Genomic DNA, 16,519 nt, shown 5'->3' with positions numbered 1-16,519 from the left:
AAAACATATTAGGGAAGTTTAAGGCAATTTTTTACCCCTGTAAGCTCAATCCTTTGACCGAGATTGTTCTTTTTGCACTAAGATCTTGACATGACTATGATCAAAATTAAAATACAGCTGCAAGGTGCCTATACACTAGGGGCTTAATAATGTCATGGAGGTCTTCTATGCCTGCGCAGTGAGCCTAAAACAATGTAACTGGGTGGTCTATTAGGACAAGTAAGGAATGCACCCCTGAGTCTAGAGTAAATTGACCCTAAAATGTGAAGCAGAGCAACAATAGATATCAATGTCCAACAGACTCAATATTTTGTCAATAAGTAATAAAAGTATATCTCATACTTTAAGCCCTTAATATGAACATAAGTCAAAACTAAATGACACACAAAAATAACCATTTGCTTCAGTGCATTTGCTAATTAATATGTAATATAAATCATGAAAATGAGTTTGAATATACATGTATGAAGCTATCCTAACATTAACTGTCTCTGTAACAGTAATGGAGGACATTAAGACGAGACAAGCCTTTTGGGGATTATTAAAGGACTTTACAATGTATGTCATACAAGTGTTACAAACCAGTAATTGAATTTGGTAAGGAACGAACCATATATTCTAGAAACATCTTAAGCAGGTCACAGTTTTCATTCATGCTTAAAGAAATATCCAAGCAGAGAAACACTGACACAAACATTTGTCAACACTTTCTACATGTAACTAAAATTGCATGAAGAGATATATAACTAATGTTTGATATAATTTGTCACCTAGGCTAAGTGCAGTAACATGTTAAATCCTTCTAAATTGAATAGGAGTTAAAAAGTCAGTGCACTAAGGTGACCATATATTAAACAAGACATTAACATGCATACGAACAAGTAAACTATAGAATTTCTGTAACACAATTTGACAAATAACGCTGAGTTGGAGAATACATAAGACATTATTTAAACCATTCATAACTAGAAGCAGAGATTATTGGATGTAAAACCCACATGTTTTATCTGGAGAAACACAAGAAGCTGCCTGCTTGCCTAATCAACGATAAGAATTATTGATCTACTGTCTTAATTTATCAGGGAAAAGCTACTAGTCTCCATAAACCACATGAAATACACAAAATTAATAGAACTATGTAACCTTACAAATGACAGACAAGCAAGTGATGCAGTTTTTTGGTGGGGTAATTTTTGCATACATAATTTATTTTGCTCTTTTTTCATATCACATATATCAAATCAAAGAAGTGTCTAACATAGAGATCTATTAACTGCAATAACATCTAAAATAACCACAGTTCTCCTGCACTATCAACAAACGACAGGCAAAAAAGAAAGTAATCATTTCTCTTTAATAAAGTGCATGTAAACATACATGTATTTTACTTATAAATACTAAATTAAAACTTTACAATTCTAAATTATAACCTTCAAGTATTCATGCAAAATTTTCACTTCAATTGTCTATATAAATTCACCCTATATATATTTGTCACCATTATCCGTGTCTGGACAGCCTCAAAACTATTTGCTGGCTTAATTTAAATTTCCATCTTTCATATCCCTAAGTTGATCATGGGCAGGTCCAGAAGAATAATACAGACAAGATTTAAGTCAATTTAACAAATTCACCAGGTTACGAGCAAAAGAGATATCAATACAAATAAATATACAGCCAAAGTGAAATTGTTGGATACATGTGTATAGGCAAGAAGCACACCCTTCATTGGAGGCACAGTCCTGTTGTTCTTTTTCCTATCAGCATTCAGAAAACAATGAAAAACAGCTGTTCCACCACGTTTATACCTATGTATGCGGTATTTTTTTATGACATTATAATTAACATGATGCATGTTCAGCAATTACATCTGACATATCAGTCAAATGTGTAGTTATTTATCGGTCTATACTTCCTGCTCTAAACCAGGCACAAGTTAAACAGTTATTTTCCCACATTATAATTTTTGTGTTTTTATTTATAGTAACATATATTATTTAAATTTAGCAATTATTGCAGACATTCTAGTTTTAATCAATAAAATCTTGAAATTCCCAAAAACTTTGAAGATCCCCCCACCCAGGTCAACTTGAAGCAAATGTATATACAGTATATAAAATGCCTTTTTATCAGATTATTTTTATTCCCATTATGATCAGAAAAAAAGGTTGAATGTTTGAATGGGTTTGTGAAATTTTCCTCAATTGCCTTGATGTTATCACACACTAATGTAAAAGGCATTCATGAGTTGTTTCAAAAGGTAACATCACGGAGTGTCCTAATAAATAATATCAACAGAAAGACTTGAGTGACACTGACATCTTATTAATAGAAAACTTTAAAAGTTGATATAATCATCTGTTTTCATATAAATTTACACATATAATAATTATTATATACTCACTTCATTTGTTTAACAATTGTACTCTTGCCTGACTCACCAGCACCTGGAAGTAACATATACATTACAATTAATTAGACAATAAAATGCAAGTGTTTTGAGGGATATAATTAACTCTGAAATTTAGTTAGCCAGTCGGGCTGGTAACTTTTGTAATCAACTTACATGTATCAAGTAGCCCAGCTTACAATCAACTTACAATCAATTAGCCAAGATTCAAATTACGACTAATAGTTTAAAAGTTTAATTATAAGAAAAACAAGGTGTTCTTCGGCTTATTCTTTGTTTAACTTCAAATCTATTCTTCCATCTTAACTCTTTCAATGAAACACCACATTTTCCTTACAATGTAAACAAGGCGACATCCTTGTCACAGTCACCAAAACACTTGTAAAAATTTAGTTGTATCTGACCTAAAATGGAAGTTCACTACATGTATGTACGACTTTTAAAATAGGGCTAATTTTGGGGAATTGAGACAAGTGCAAAATCAAAATTGAAAGGAAAACCCAATGAAACATTGTAGAAAATAAAAAAACTGGCAAACTTCCACTCGCCAGCTGGGCGTTCACCTGGTAAAATTTTAGTCGTCATTGGCGATGGGGTGATTGAAATTATAGCCCTGGTTTCCTTGACAATGATAACTGGACTCTTGGTATAGATGAAAAAGTCATAGTTTTTACATGAACAGGGAAATGTTTCTGACAACAAGTTTTGAGGTATGAACAACTTAATTCAAAACTGTTTAACATTAACAAGCGAAGTTTGCCCATTGACTGCCCAAAATCATGTTCTTATTTCAATAAAAGTTATCAAATTTCAAGAGCAAAAAAGTAAAGTAATTAAAAGTTAAAACCATTTATGATTATACTTAATGTTTAATTACATTAATTGTGATGTTTCATGGAATGACTAAACTGTACTTACAGGGCCAAAACACCATTTTTGGGGAAGGGGCCTCAGCCTTTTTCTTGGGGAAAATATGCGTGATTATGGCATACTTTAGGAAAAGGGGTCTCAAATTTAACACAAACTTTTGAAGTTCTTCAAAATAGAAAAGCAAAAAGCACTGGGAAATACTAATAAAGCAGTAAAAGACCTTAATTCAACACCATCATTTAATTTTGTTCTAAATTCTATGAGAAATTTCAAAAGACTGGAAAATGTTGAGGACCAAACTGGGGGGAAAAAAAGAGGCTAGTTTGAATGGGGAAGCAGCCTATGTTCGGCCTCTACAAAGAAAAGTTTTTTGGCCCTGACTTAGAATAATTAAGTAAATTGATAATAATAAATAATAGACCAGAGAAAAGAATAGTTGGGTTGGGCATAGGGAAAAGAATCATAATTATTTGGTATGATATGGTTACATTGAAGATCATAACTTCATTACATTTAAATGTGGAGTCATCAATTAAGAATCATGTGTATACAAATACATGACAAATAATAAATAGACTCTGTATTTAGTAAATAGACCTAACCCAATATTTAATAGGTACATCTTATAATTAATTAAGACCATCATTATGATGTGCATTAGTGACAGTTTTTTTTTGGGAGGTCTTTATTCACAGATGTTCTCTGACATAAGGTTGACTGTACAAATATCACAACTCTCCTTTATTCTACAATGTGCAATACATGTAAATATTATGAAGATATTATAACCTTATATACAGCTTAATATTAAAGATTGAGAGTTTGTGAAACAGTCCATGGATGGGATATATATACTGTAACAAATATCAAACTCAACAAATTTAAATACTGTTTAAAGACAATATCTTTTATCTTGTTCATCATATAACATTAGTTTAGTTACACTGACCTGTCAATTTGGTGGTTCAAAATAAATATAAGCTACTAGGGATGTGTGCGCAGTATCAATTCATAAACTCTAGTTGCAGTAAAACTGATCAGTGTTTTTAGGGCCAAATTTATTCTAGTGCCAATATAAGGTATTCCAAATGGAAAATAAAACCTTTTTTGTCAATTGAAGAACCAATGAAGTTGATGATGTAAGTACTGTTGACTGAAATGAGGATAAAACAGTAATATAAGCAAGTGTTAAATTTCTAGTCACAGTCAGTAGTGTAAAGTTTTTTCTCAGTGTGGTTTTTAAGATCCATTATCTGATACTATTTTTTCATATACCACTCAAATCATAATACTACATGTCATTATGTAGATAAAACAGAGTGAATAATGTTAAAATATTGAACAAATATCCTAGCAGTCATACATAATGTTATCATGATCACTCATCAGCATTACAAATTATCCCATCTCACTACAGGATTCAATTGGCTCTGATTTGCATAATTAATGCAACTATTCCAAGAATGTTGTGCGAATTTTTTCAGGGAAGTCAGTTGCTCTTGCAAGTTCATGTTCCAATATTTGACTTGCATTTACAGTTACAGTTATATAGCGTTTATTCAAATCACAAGCTTTTCTCATGGTCCATTATGTTCCAGGTACCTTAACATGATTCTTGGAAAGATATTGAGGTAATAGTTGTCAGTACTTTAGTTAAGCGTTAATAGAGTTGAGGCCATAATTAAGAGCACAAAGACTTTGCTTTGTACTTATAATTCAAATGTCCTTCTTGAATGATAGGGAGTTTTTCTGATACAATACCCATGAAACACATGCAGGGCTCTCAGTAGGGTCAGAATTTCACGAGTCAAAGACTCTTTGGCTAAAATTTTTATGAGTCAAATAATTTTTTTCTAGTGTCATTTGACTAAACTGTACATGTATCATTTTTATGTTACAAAAATAACTGTATTGGAGGTCATTTTTGGAGATTCCAAAGTCTAAATTGACAGAAAAAAATGCCTAATTATAAATGTTTATATATAGTACCCCCACCACCTAAAAAACAAAACAAAAAACAAATAAAACAAAAACATGAATTGCTGTGAAAGAATAAAATAAGCAGCATCTTTTCTGATTAAATGTATAAAATATAAAAAAATATCTTTACTGGTATGCTATATCATATTAATTTTAAATACCAAAATGTACCAGGAATATTTATAAGAAATGCACAGGTACTCCAAGTAAATGAAAGACGTATTATAAACCTTCAGAAGCAATCAATAATTGACACCTCAAGTATGTAATTCTTATCAGTTGTGTAGAGCTATTTTCAGCGCTGTCAAATTGCAGCCACTGAATTGTCGCGCTTCAGTGCACAGGGTATAAACAATTGCCGTGTGTAAAGCATTTTATACACATCTTATACTGCCTGTTGACATTTTTTATGAGTGTGATTTGAACACATGTAGGATTTGATAGATAATTAGGGGTGGATTTAAGGTAATTATTATTGCATAGCTGAAAATCCCATACATGTGGAAAATTGACTCTTGAGCAGATTTTATCACGTGTCAAATATGTGCATTTCCCGATTTTCACGAGTCAAAACCCGGATCCCCGTGTCAATCGAGAGCCCTGACATGGATTGAAACTTTTTCATGCTTGGACACTGTTATTTACTCATAATCATTGTTACATCAGAAAATGTGTCACAAATGAAAATTTGTCTGTTACTACTGAATATAATTATACTAAATTATTAATTTTTTTTTAAATATTTGTGTAATGTTTTTCATAAATTTGCTATATTATCAAGCATCGAAACACAAAAATTTCCAATTTGTCATTTACAGCAAAATCTACAGTGGTTGATGTAACCGTCTGAAGACAAAATTCACTTGTATTTAGATGACATGTCCAATTTAATGTTGGTCAATAATATGTAACATATTTCTTTTAAAATAAAATGTTAATTTTGCCGGCACTTATCTTGAGTATCGTTTTTATCAACCAATTAGCGAACCTATTACAAGTTGACATCTCTTTAAACATAGCCATTGATGAACATGGCATTTCAAATCAACCATTACATTCTTGCCTAATCTTGGTTTCAGATTTTATCACTTAAACTGGGGTTACCATAAGCGCTGCAGCCAAGGCACCAGACATTGTGTACTGTCAAAAAAGGTTGACCTAATTAATGCAGGTGTTAAATGTTTTTAGGATGTATGTTTACTATCACTTATATATTTCATTAAAGCGTCTCCAGCCGTCCAGGCAAAAATTTGGGGTTTACGGGAGCATAAAAATCTTTAAGCAATCACCTGCTTTCTAGAGGGTGCTCACATGTGATTGTCATGTGACAAATTAAAACCACTCTTTTGGCTAACTTAAGTTACATTTCAGAGATACTTGAGGAGGTTTGATTATGTCCTTTATTTTAAGAGGCCATTCATGACAATTTAACAAAAGAGGGAACTGTATGCTCTTCAACGACTGAAATGGAGCTTTTTTAATAAAAGTCTCTACTTATATTTACTTCATATTTTATGCAGTATCAATAAATATCCATAAGTATGAAGTGATTTGTGTTAGACCGAAAATATATCAAAAATAGCAGCCAGATAAGTCAAAAGGGTCTTCACAAGGGTGGGGCATTTACATCATTTCCAACTCCTTTTTGATTCACGATTGATACACACCTAGCAGAAGCAGTTTAACTTCTCTTGCCGCCTTTTCTCCATCGGCTCTGAGCTGTTTTTCAATTTGTTTAGATCTTTCTTGTGCCGCTTTGTCGTCCGAGCTCACCGCACACCCCATGTTTTCAAGCGTCTATCGCACGAAATCTGATCACAAAACCAGGAAAAGACTTTTTATACCCAATTTCTTTTTATTATTTCTTTACTTTTTAACAACACCACCAAAGAAAATTACTCCAAATTATATCACCGTGCTGACTCTCGTATTTACATGGTTTATATCCAAAACAATTTTTAAATTTTCTGTGAATTTTATCGTTGTTTGTGTTGATTTTCAGTCGATCGATGTTTGAAGTACAACTTGCCCGGATGTTGAAGCACTTACAGATCTCGTTTATTGCGAGATACTTCGAGATAAATAAAGCGTCTGTAATTCAAATTGACCAATCCCCTGTCAGTAATTCTAAACTTAGAGGCGCGAAATTTCAAAATTTGCCATTGATCAACGTGCATAATAAATGTAAGAGTTGCATTGCCAAATCACGTCTTTCTGGAAAAAAGGTTCTGGTCACAGTTTTGATTTTTTTCTATTGAAAAGACCCAGCAAAAAGGGTGTAGATCTAGAGCTATAAGTATATTAATCAAATGTTAATATAAGTAGATCTAGATCTAGAATCTACTTGGCAAAAACCAAGTGCTCTTGAAAACGAAATTTAGAATATCAGTTCATAGAACTAAATCTTTTTCTAGAGATAAGCCTCATTCATAGATCAATATGCAACAAGTTAATTAAAATGGTTTCACCACGGTAGGGATTCACGTGACTTTTACGGTAAGGCCGCTATTCCATTTATACGTGATCAGTGGTCCGCGTCCGTCATCCGCGTCCGCTACCGATTCGCTAATCAAAGAATACGTTGAATCTATTCCTTTTGTCCGTTTACCATCCGCTTCCGCGACGGCATGATCCGTAAAAAATCGCTCATCCTGCGAAACGTCGCGGATGGCATCCGCGACGTTTCGCAGGATGAGCGATTTTTTACGGACGCGGACAGTCACTGACATGTCTCATCCCTACAAAATGCCTCGAACGAAATTAAATACTTTATCAATTTCGAAAGAAAATACTAAAGAGCTCACCAAAATAGTGTAGAAGAGAACCTATAAGTTTATGATGCAGCAATGACAGATTAAAAATAACAACATCTGGTCTTCGGTTGCTCAAGAGATGTTATTTGAAAACCTAACTGATATTCAATGTTTGTTACATAATTCTTTGATGTTACAACTGTTTTTGGTATTAGAACGAAATTATATCATATTCTACAAATAATTATCCTCTGTTTGCTATACTTCAATTAAAAGTATATAGAAAATAACGTACCTATGGAATAATACCCACGGACATGCCCGGACACGGACCACTGACGCGGGTCACGGATCACGTACTAATGGAATAGCGGCCTAACGCGTACAGACAATATGGCTGCCTAAAAACCTCGCTTCACATAGATCTATGTTTCTCAGGTAATTCTTAATCATATCCCTTTTACTTACATACGAGACCTGTTGCAGCCTACGCGGAATAAAGAATTGTTGCCGCCTATACCTTATTTTTCACCCCTGTGCTCAAAGCTTTTACAAACACTCAAACATTCAACAGGAATTTTCAATGTGGACAATTATTTTGCGCGTAACATTCAAGCAGAATTTTGTATTTTTTATGAATTTGAAATTGTCTTATAGAATCTAAATAGATCTATGTGAAACTTTAATTTGTAATTTAGCCTCATCCTTCACTAAAAAGTTTATAATGATCAGCTTGAAATTGACTTAAGTTTACACAGAGTTAAAAAAAGGTTGATAGAATCTAGATCTACTGACAATCACTAAAAAAGCAAATTGAAATGATTCTAGATAATTTAACTTTTGTTCAGATCATTTTCTGTTACTGTAATTTTAAAGGGTAATAAAAAAAACCTTAAAAGCGGGGTTTTCAAAAGCTTAGATCTATTTAAATGCCCATCTAAAGGTATATAGTGAGTGAACAGGTGAGAGTCAAAATAAATTTTCATTTTGCCATAATTCCTTTTGATTTAATGATTTACTTCGCATAAACAATAAATAACCACCGGATTCAAACGAAATTTCAGTAAATATCATTTAGAATTTACCTGTAACGTTCAATTTATAAAAAGAGTGGGGCAGTCTTTTTATATTTTAGGCAGATTTTAAATTTTATCCTAAACATTTTCCAATATAATCTGTTGGTCAAACATCATTTAAACAGTCAATCTTTTGAAATATAAAGTCAATTCAGCTCAACTTGACAATGAAAATATGAGCATAATGTCACTTTAATACAGGTCAATTGTGATAAACAATTTGAAATATTGCTTTTTAAGACGGCAATACTTTATCATAGGGCCACTGACACTTCGTCGTTACCGAAACGCTTTTCCTACGTTATTATGTCACAGGACCTAGAGGGTTATCAATATGTAGATCAATCAATTTAGAAATCTATATTAGAGCTATCAATAATTTCATAAGAGCTTGGAACTGTAACATATTGATTTTCAAAGAGATATTAAAGGAACTCCACTGAGGTCCAAAAGTCCAAAGCATTTAGTAATAGAAAGAGCACCGAAACACGAGGCTATCTGATTTGTACGAGGGGGCGTAGCCCCCGAGTATTAATCAGATTGCCGAGTGTTTTGGTGTTCTTTCTCTTTTGTATCATAGTCAAACATAAAAGCACGTTCCCTGTTGACACAATATGAAACCCCGGCAAAAATGAACCAATGAACGAACATCTGAATATGACATTTCTGTCGCTTTCCCTTTCTCTGCCGTCACAATATGTAAACCCCAGCAAAAATGAGCCAATCAATGTGCATGCTCTGGAGTGCGGGTAACTAATACCCGCACTCCAGTTAACGCACTGTGCATGTATATGTATACGATTTAAACCTGACACATTTTCAACAGAAAGGTCTCCAAACTATGATACAATTATTATAAACCCGACCTACATCAAATGGTACACAAATCTCGAAAAAATAAATTCCGGTCTTGTCATGTAAAAACAAAACCGCAGTGAGCACTTTAAAACATTTCAGTATTTCTTCCGAGTCTTTTGGGATAGATCTATAGGAAAAGGGAACAAAAGCGCGAGTTAAATTATACCTGGTTATCAAAATGTTGGAAACATTTTAATTTTCTGCTGCAAACTTTTATTAGTAATTTGTTTCTTTACTGCCCTGACCGATGGGATAGTAACTTAATGTTCACTAAAATGCCAGGAATAATGTATACATGGAGACACCATGCTTGAGTATTGATTTCAAAGCGCATTTTATCACGTAAGTAAATGCTCTATATCATTCCTTTTTCCAGTCTACGAAATCTGCGTTAGCAAAAATACTACAAAATTGCACAAGAAACAGGGATAAATCAAAGCACAGAAGGCGCTGAATTTATTTGAGTCTCAGAATGTCAGAAAGGTGAAGGTTGTGAGATTATAAAACAATTTGTTTTTTGTATAGTGCCACCAATGCTTTCCAGCGTTTTACTTGTAGAAGATTTGCTATAAGACTAATTGCAACACTGATGTTCAATCCAATGTTTTTTTGACTTAAACAATTTGAAAAAAAATGAGATGCCTTAACTGGGATTTGAACTCCAGACATTTCGATACCTGAGCGAGCGCGCAAACCCCTCGGCCACGGAGAATTTATATGTTAATGGCCTGAAGAAAACCATATTATTTTAAATTAGAGTTTGTAACGACGCTAACTGTTGTTTACCACTTGTGTAAATAATCATGGCGCTTACTATAAGCATGTATATCCTTAAATAATAAAACAATATTAGAAATCTTCCGACCATTCGGGAACTATTTTGCTTGAAAATTAATGCGCCTGTCATGTGACCATATTTACGCAGTGATCTCCCCTGAATTTTTCGGCCTTACTGTTACATATAAAGGGAAGTAACCGCTTCAAAAAAGCGGACTACTTTCGGCATTTGCAATTAACAGCATTAGAGTCTGAAATTTCGCTACCATTATTTGTTTGGTCTGACGACCCAAACAAATAAAAATAATTTACATTTTACGAGGGTTGTTCAAAAAGAAATCGGACTGCAGCTCTACTGCTCACATTTTTCAATATACGGTCACAATTTTACACGAGACAAACATGTTGTCTATATACTGTGAAAAAATCAATACAAAATGTTTACAAATAACATTTCTGTAAAATTTTGAAATGACAAGGGGTACGAAACCCGATACAATGAATGACGTTCATGACGTCGTAAACTAAATACAAAATGTACAGCAAGTGTCATTCTTACTGAAAGTAGTGTGTTATCTGAATCATGTTCGTATGATCAGGCTTCAAATTTGAAGATGAAGCGAGAAACAAAGCGATTAAATCTTATTCCACTCTAAAAAAATAATAATGATAATAAAACATTCCCGATAGCCGGTCATTTTTCGCTTTTCTTATACATTTTGAGCAATCTAGAAAAACAATATTTATCTATTGAACAGTATCTTTTTTCTACTGAGCACTGTCTACCTTTTATTTAAATTAAATTGGGAAAACCGTTAATCATTATTATATTAGTTTATTGATACCACGTTTAGTGTTTCAAATTCAACCCTTAGGTCAGAGCTGAATAAGTTGATCTGAAGCCGGACAGTTCGCAAACCGTTACCGTCGATCCCTTCGTAGCGCATTTTGCAATTGACGTCATGTAACGTCCCGTCAATTTTCATCCTCTCCCTTTCCTGTAAGTGATCTTGTATTAGCCATTTTTGAATTGATTGCGCCAGCTAAAAACAAGTGTTCTGATGGCAGGATAATTGTTCTTTGTTAATTAAATCTTTTTGTATGTATCTGAATGAGTAAAATAGACAATCTGTCCACAAACTTTAACGATCGTTCTTAACGAATTTCATATTTCTACATTTAACGCTATGATCACCGTTGTTCAAATTTTAACAATTAAGCCATTTCATATCCGAATGACGTCATTTTTAAACATTATGTCACTTAAATATATTTAAACAGGTTGTTGGAATATTTGAACAAACAGATTATAAATTATGAATTAATTAGAAGTGATAGATAGATAGATTCTTTTATTCCTCCAAATTTGAAGAGTACAACATATATACATGCATAAAGACATTGACATAGATTTCTAATATACAAATATTTATGTACATAAATCACGTTCAAGTTTCCTAATAATGGTAAAATAAGTAATAATAATAGCACAATAAATTAATAGAATTATGCTAAAATTGTAGAAAACATGTTACGATCGCTGTACATAGATCTACATAGATTTCTATAAAATATTCTAAATTGAATGAAATAGGAATATGCAAGACTCTTAATCCTACTACATTTTGAACAAGCCTCGTATGTACTAATTTTTGTGCAAAGGATGAACATACTACGTTTCATAATGATTTACAACATTATTGAATATTCATTCTAACACGACCCGCATTTTTCCCTATTGAACATACATGAAAATGACCATTTTTGACGAGTGTTTCTGTAGTATATACAAAAGTTTACCGACGAACTCCGTGACAGTTATGACAAGTCATCAAGAACTCCATCCTTCGTGTAACAGTTCCTATACCCCGTGATCTAGAGGTCTGCGAAACAGAAAGCTCTTTGACAGAATGAACATTTACTTAAACCAGAGATTTATATTACGACCTACCTTCGTGGTTATTAAACAAACTATTTATATATTGAAATTATTTTTAATTAATTTGCCGAGAATGTAACATCTCAAATTTCCATTACACAACGCTATATCATATAACACGACTTAAGGTGAATAATACAACTCTGGACACATTAAAACATGCAAAAGAAAAAAAAGGAACAAATCTAGAATATGCATGCTTGCTTGCTTGTTTATTTCTTTGGTTGGTAGATTATATAGCGCACCAACACAGTATACGTCATATGGTACCGAAATCATCGGGCAAGGCAATACCAGGGATCAAATCAACCCCAAACTGATGGACCTAAGAAATGCATCTAGACCAATTTAGTCGCCTCTTACCAATACGCAGGGATTAACAGGGACTGCAATTATTATGGCTCAACCATTTAAGACATCTCCTCAACCACAAGGGGCGAATCTGCATGTATTCTAAGAGATATATTTGTTATTTTCCTTCTCCATACGCAGCTTATATGTAATATTAACTTCAAAGTTTGCCTGTGAATTTTAAGGTAACGGTAGAGCTGAAATGTTTTCTGCTTATTTGAAGAAAAGCAACAAACTGATCCTCATATCACCGGTCATGGGATTCAAATTATATCACTCAAAAAAGTCTGACGCTAGTGTCGTCTGCTCAGACATGTGTTGAATATATCTTCATATTGCATATTTGAAATTTCCCTACTAAACGAGTGCGATACCTCAGTTGGTTAGACCACCGACTGTCTCTCCTGATGTTCCGGGTTCGATCCTGGGTAACACCATTGGGATTTTTCCGAAACACTATCAGTGTTTCCCACCTAACGAGAGGTATACTGGTACGAAACCCAGGTAATTCTCGCATGTATCAGTGCTATACACTGGGCATGTAAAAGAACCAAAGGATCAATTCAATAAGAGCTACGGACTAGTTCCTGGATATCTATTCAATAAGAGCTAGGGATAAGTTCCGGATTCCCTTGTATCTCATAGCTGTCTTAAGTGTCTGCTGAGGTAAGGAGCACTTTCGTAGGCTATCATTGACCGCCCGGTCTAAAGAAAATCAAATCAAATCAAATCAAATCATACTTATATGCTGTATAAAGGCTTGGTTATGATTCAAAATCTGAGTTTTACAAGTGGCTAAACTGTTGGTTGCTTGTATTGTATTACATTATAATAGTCCTTTGCAAACATTGCCATATTTTGCCCGCATTTTTCGTCATATGGCATATATACACGTACATTCTATTTTGTGGATAAAACATGCACATATTTGTTTCTGAACATCGCTTGCTTGCCATGTCGGCATTGTTGTGCGAAACATAAAACACAAGTCAACTGTTTTCTCGGTTCCGTGCGGATGAGTCGTCCGTCATCGCGCTAATAATGTCTAATTCGCAGTGAGTAGATATTTAATGCGAGTTTTAAATATCATCTGGTTTTCCAACACAATACGAACATTTTACAGCGGATTGAAGTCCCTAAATCCAAAGTCGTCAGCTATTCTGCAGGCGCTTAAAGGCAGACCCTAATGATATATTGCTATACACGGAATCTTTGTCTGATGTCAATCTCTTGATTATAACATGTGCATGTCTCCCGTATATATATAGGTCGATTCCTGATTTGTCTCATTTATGTACAAAGGTATTCGTTTTTGGAAACTTGGAATGCTAACATCTCAAGGGAGGTACATGTATCTGCATTCTTTGATTTTATCCTTAATCAATTGAAAAGTTCATATAATTTTATATTTTAGACTGAATTCTTATTTTGTTTTAAATCTTATTTTTATTCGGGGATTTATTTCACACAAGCTCTGTAAAGGTCATATACGGTGGCTGTCCAGTTTTACTCGTGGAAGAAGAGCAATGTACCATTTCTTTTTGTGACAAACTAGAACCACATTCCGAGTTTGTAAACAGTTCAAATATCTAAATTAAGATGCTAGCCTTTAAAACTAATTACTATCAATAAATTTTTAATTCCAAAATTGAAAACGCATGCTTTTTATGTGTGGGTATGTGATATTTTATAGAAAATCAGACTTGACTGCAATTATTGATAACATTTTCAAGTCACTGTGGATGAACTAGCTACACGTGATCATTATGTCAAACTGAAAATTAATAGAGGTCTAATTAGTTAAATATTATATGTATCATAATAATATACTGACATCGACTAACATAATCACTGATAGGTATGGAAAGCCTTGACTGTCTTATGATTGTAAAAATGAACGTTGTTGTGTCACTCTTTCTTTATACGATGTGCACTCATGAATATATTATGTAGATGCATCCTTATATGAAGTCAACTCAACAATATATGATGTCAATGTGACTTTATATGATGTCGACCAGTCATTATACGATGTGCATTTATGAATATATGATATGGTAGAATCATTATATACAGTCAACTTATCAATATATTATGCCAATCTTTCATTATACGATGTGCATCTATTATTATACGATGTGCATTTATGAATATATTATGTGGTAGAATCATTATATACAGTCAACTTATCAATATATTATGTCAATCTTTCATTATATGATGTGCATCTGTTATTATACGATGTGCATTTATGAATATATTATGTGGTTGCATCATTATATACAGTCAACTTATCAATATATTATGTCAAACTTTCATTATACGATGTGCATTTATGAATATATTATGTGGTTGCATCATTATATACAGTCAACTTATCAATATATTATGTCAATCTTTCATTATACGATGTACATCTATTATTATATGATGTGCATCTGTTATTATACGATGTGCATCTATTATTATACGATGTGCATTTATGAATATATTATGTGGTTGCATCATTATATACAGTCAACTTATCAATATATTATGTCAATCTTTCATTATACGATGTACATCTATTATTATACGATGTGCATCTATTATTATACGATGTGCATCTGTTATTATACGATGTGCATTTATGAATATATTATGTGGTTGCATCATTATATTCAGTCAACTTATCAATATATTATGTCGATTTTTCATTATACGATGTACATCTATTATTATACGATGTGCATCTATTATTATACGATGTGCATCTGTTATTATACGATGTGCATTTATGAATATATTATGTGGTTGCATCATTATATTCAGTCAACTTATCAATATATTATGTCGATTTTTCATTATACGATGTGGATCTATAATTATATGACCGCTACTTTATATGAAGTGCAAACATCATTATATCGTGTGCTTCTGTCATTATGATGATGGGGTAAAATTTATATCTCACTATGCACCGTTAATGGCGTTATCTGCAACAGCGGGAAAACTCAAAGTAAGTTGTATCTTCTTTATTTCTTTTTTATCTACGTGTGTCATTAAATATTTGTATAATAAATGTACCAGCAGTATCATGTTTATTTATAACTGGTTTGTTAGTACTGTGGATTGATTTTTGTGCTGTTTTTGTGCTGTTAAATCTAAAATTGTTTTCGTCTCTCACTTTATTCGACCTAGTCAGCAGGGTAGCAAGACACCTCATCCCCAGACACTTCACCCCCCCCCCCAGACACTCACCCCCCAGACACTTCAGCCCTCAAATTTTGAAGACACTTCACCCCTTCAGACACTTCATCCCCCCCAAAATCAGTAAGACACTTCACCCCTCATCCAATTTTTTTCTATAAAGTAAATAAAACAAGTTGGTCAACAACAAAATGCTTATAGATTCTATATGTTTATATTTATTATTTTTAGTTATTTAATTTTGCTTATTACCTTTATTTTTACTAAGTTTAAAGCTGATTTAGGTTAATTGGTTGTATTGCCAAATGATATATCC

The 16,519-nt window shown here is 33.0% G+C and overlaps 1 protein-coding gene across 1 annotated transcript in view; it reads right to left on the bottom strand.

Moving 5' to 3' along the window:
- Positions 1-7,311, bottom strand: part of LOC132731535 (guanine nucleotide-binding protein G(i) subunit alpha) — a 34,884-nt gene extending 27,573 nt beyond the window's left edge. The window contains exons 1-2 of the mRNA XM_060717727.1: positions 6,928-7,311; positions 2,405-2,447 (exon numbers count right to left, since the gene is read on the bottom strand). Of these exons, the coding sequence (XP_060573710.1) occupies positions 2,405-2,447; positions 6,928-7,045 (161 nt within the window). The 5' untranslated portion in view covers positions 7,046-7,311. The remainder of the gene's footprint in view (positions 1-2,404; positions 2,448-6,927) is intronic.
- Between the last annotated feature and the right edge of the window lie 9,208 nt (positions 7,312-16,519).

This window comes from Ruditapes philippinarum, unplaced genomic scaffold (genome assembly GCF_026571515.1).
Source record: "Ruditapes philippinarum isolate M1 unplaced genomic scaffold, ASM2657151v2 ctg6619_1_1_1_1, whole genome shotgun sequence".
Classification (NCBI taxonomy): Eukaryota; Metazoa; Mollusca; class Bivalvia; order Venerida; family Veneridae; genus Ruditapes; species Ruditapes philippinarum.
The sequence above is the reverse complement of the archived record's forward strand: the minus strand, read 5'-3'. Positions and strand labels throughout refer to the sequence as shown.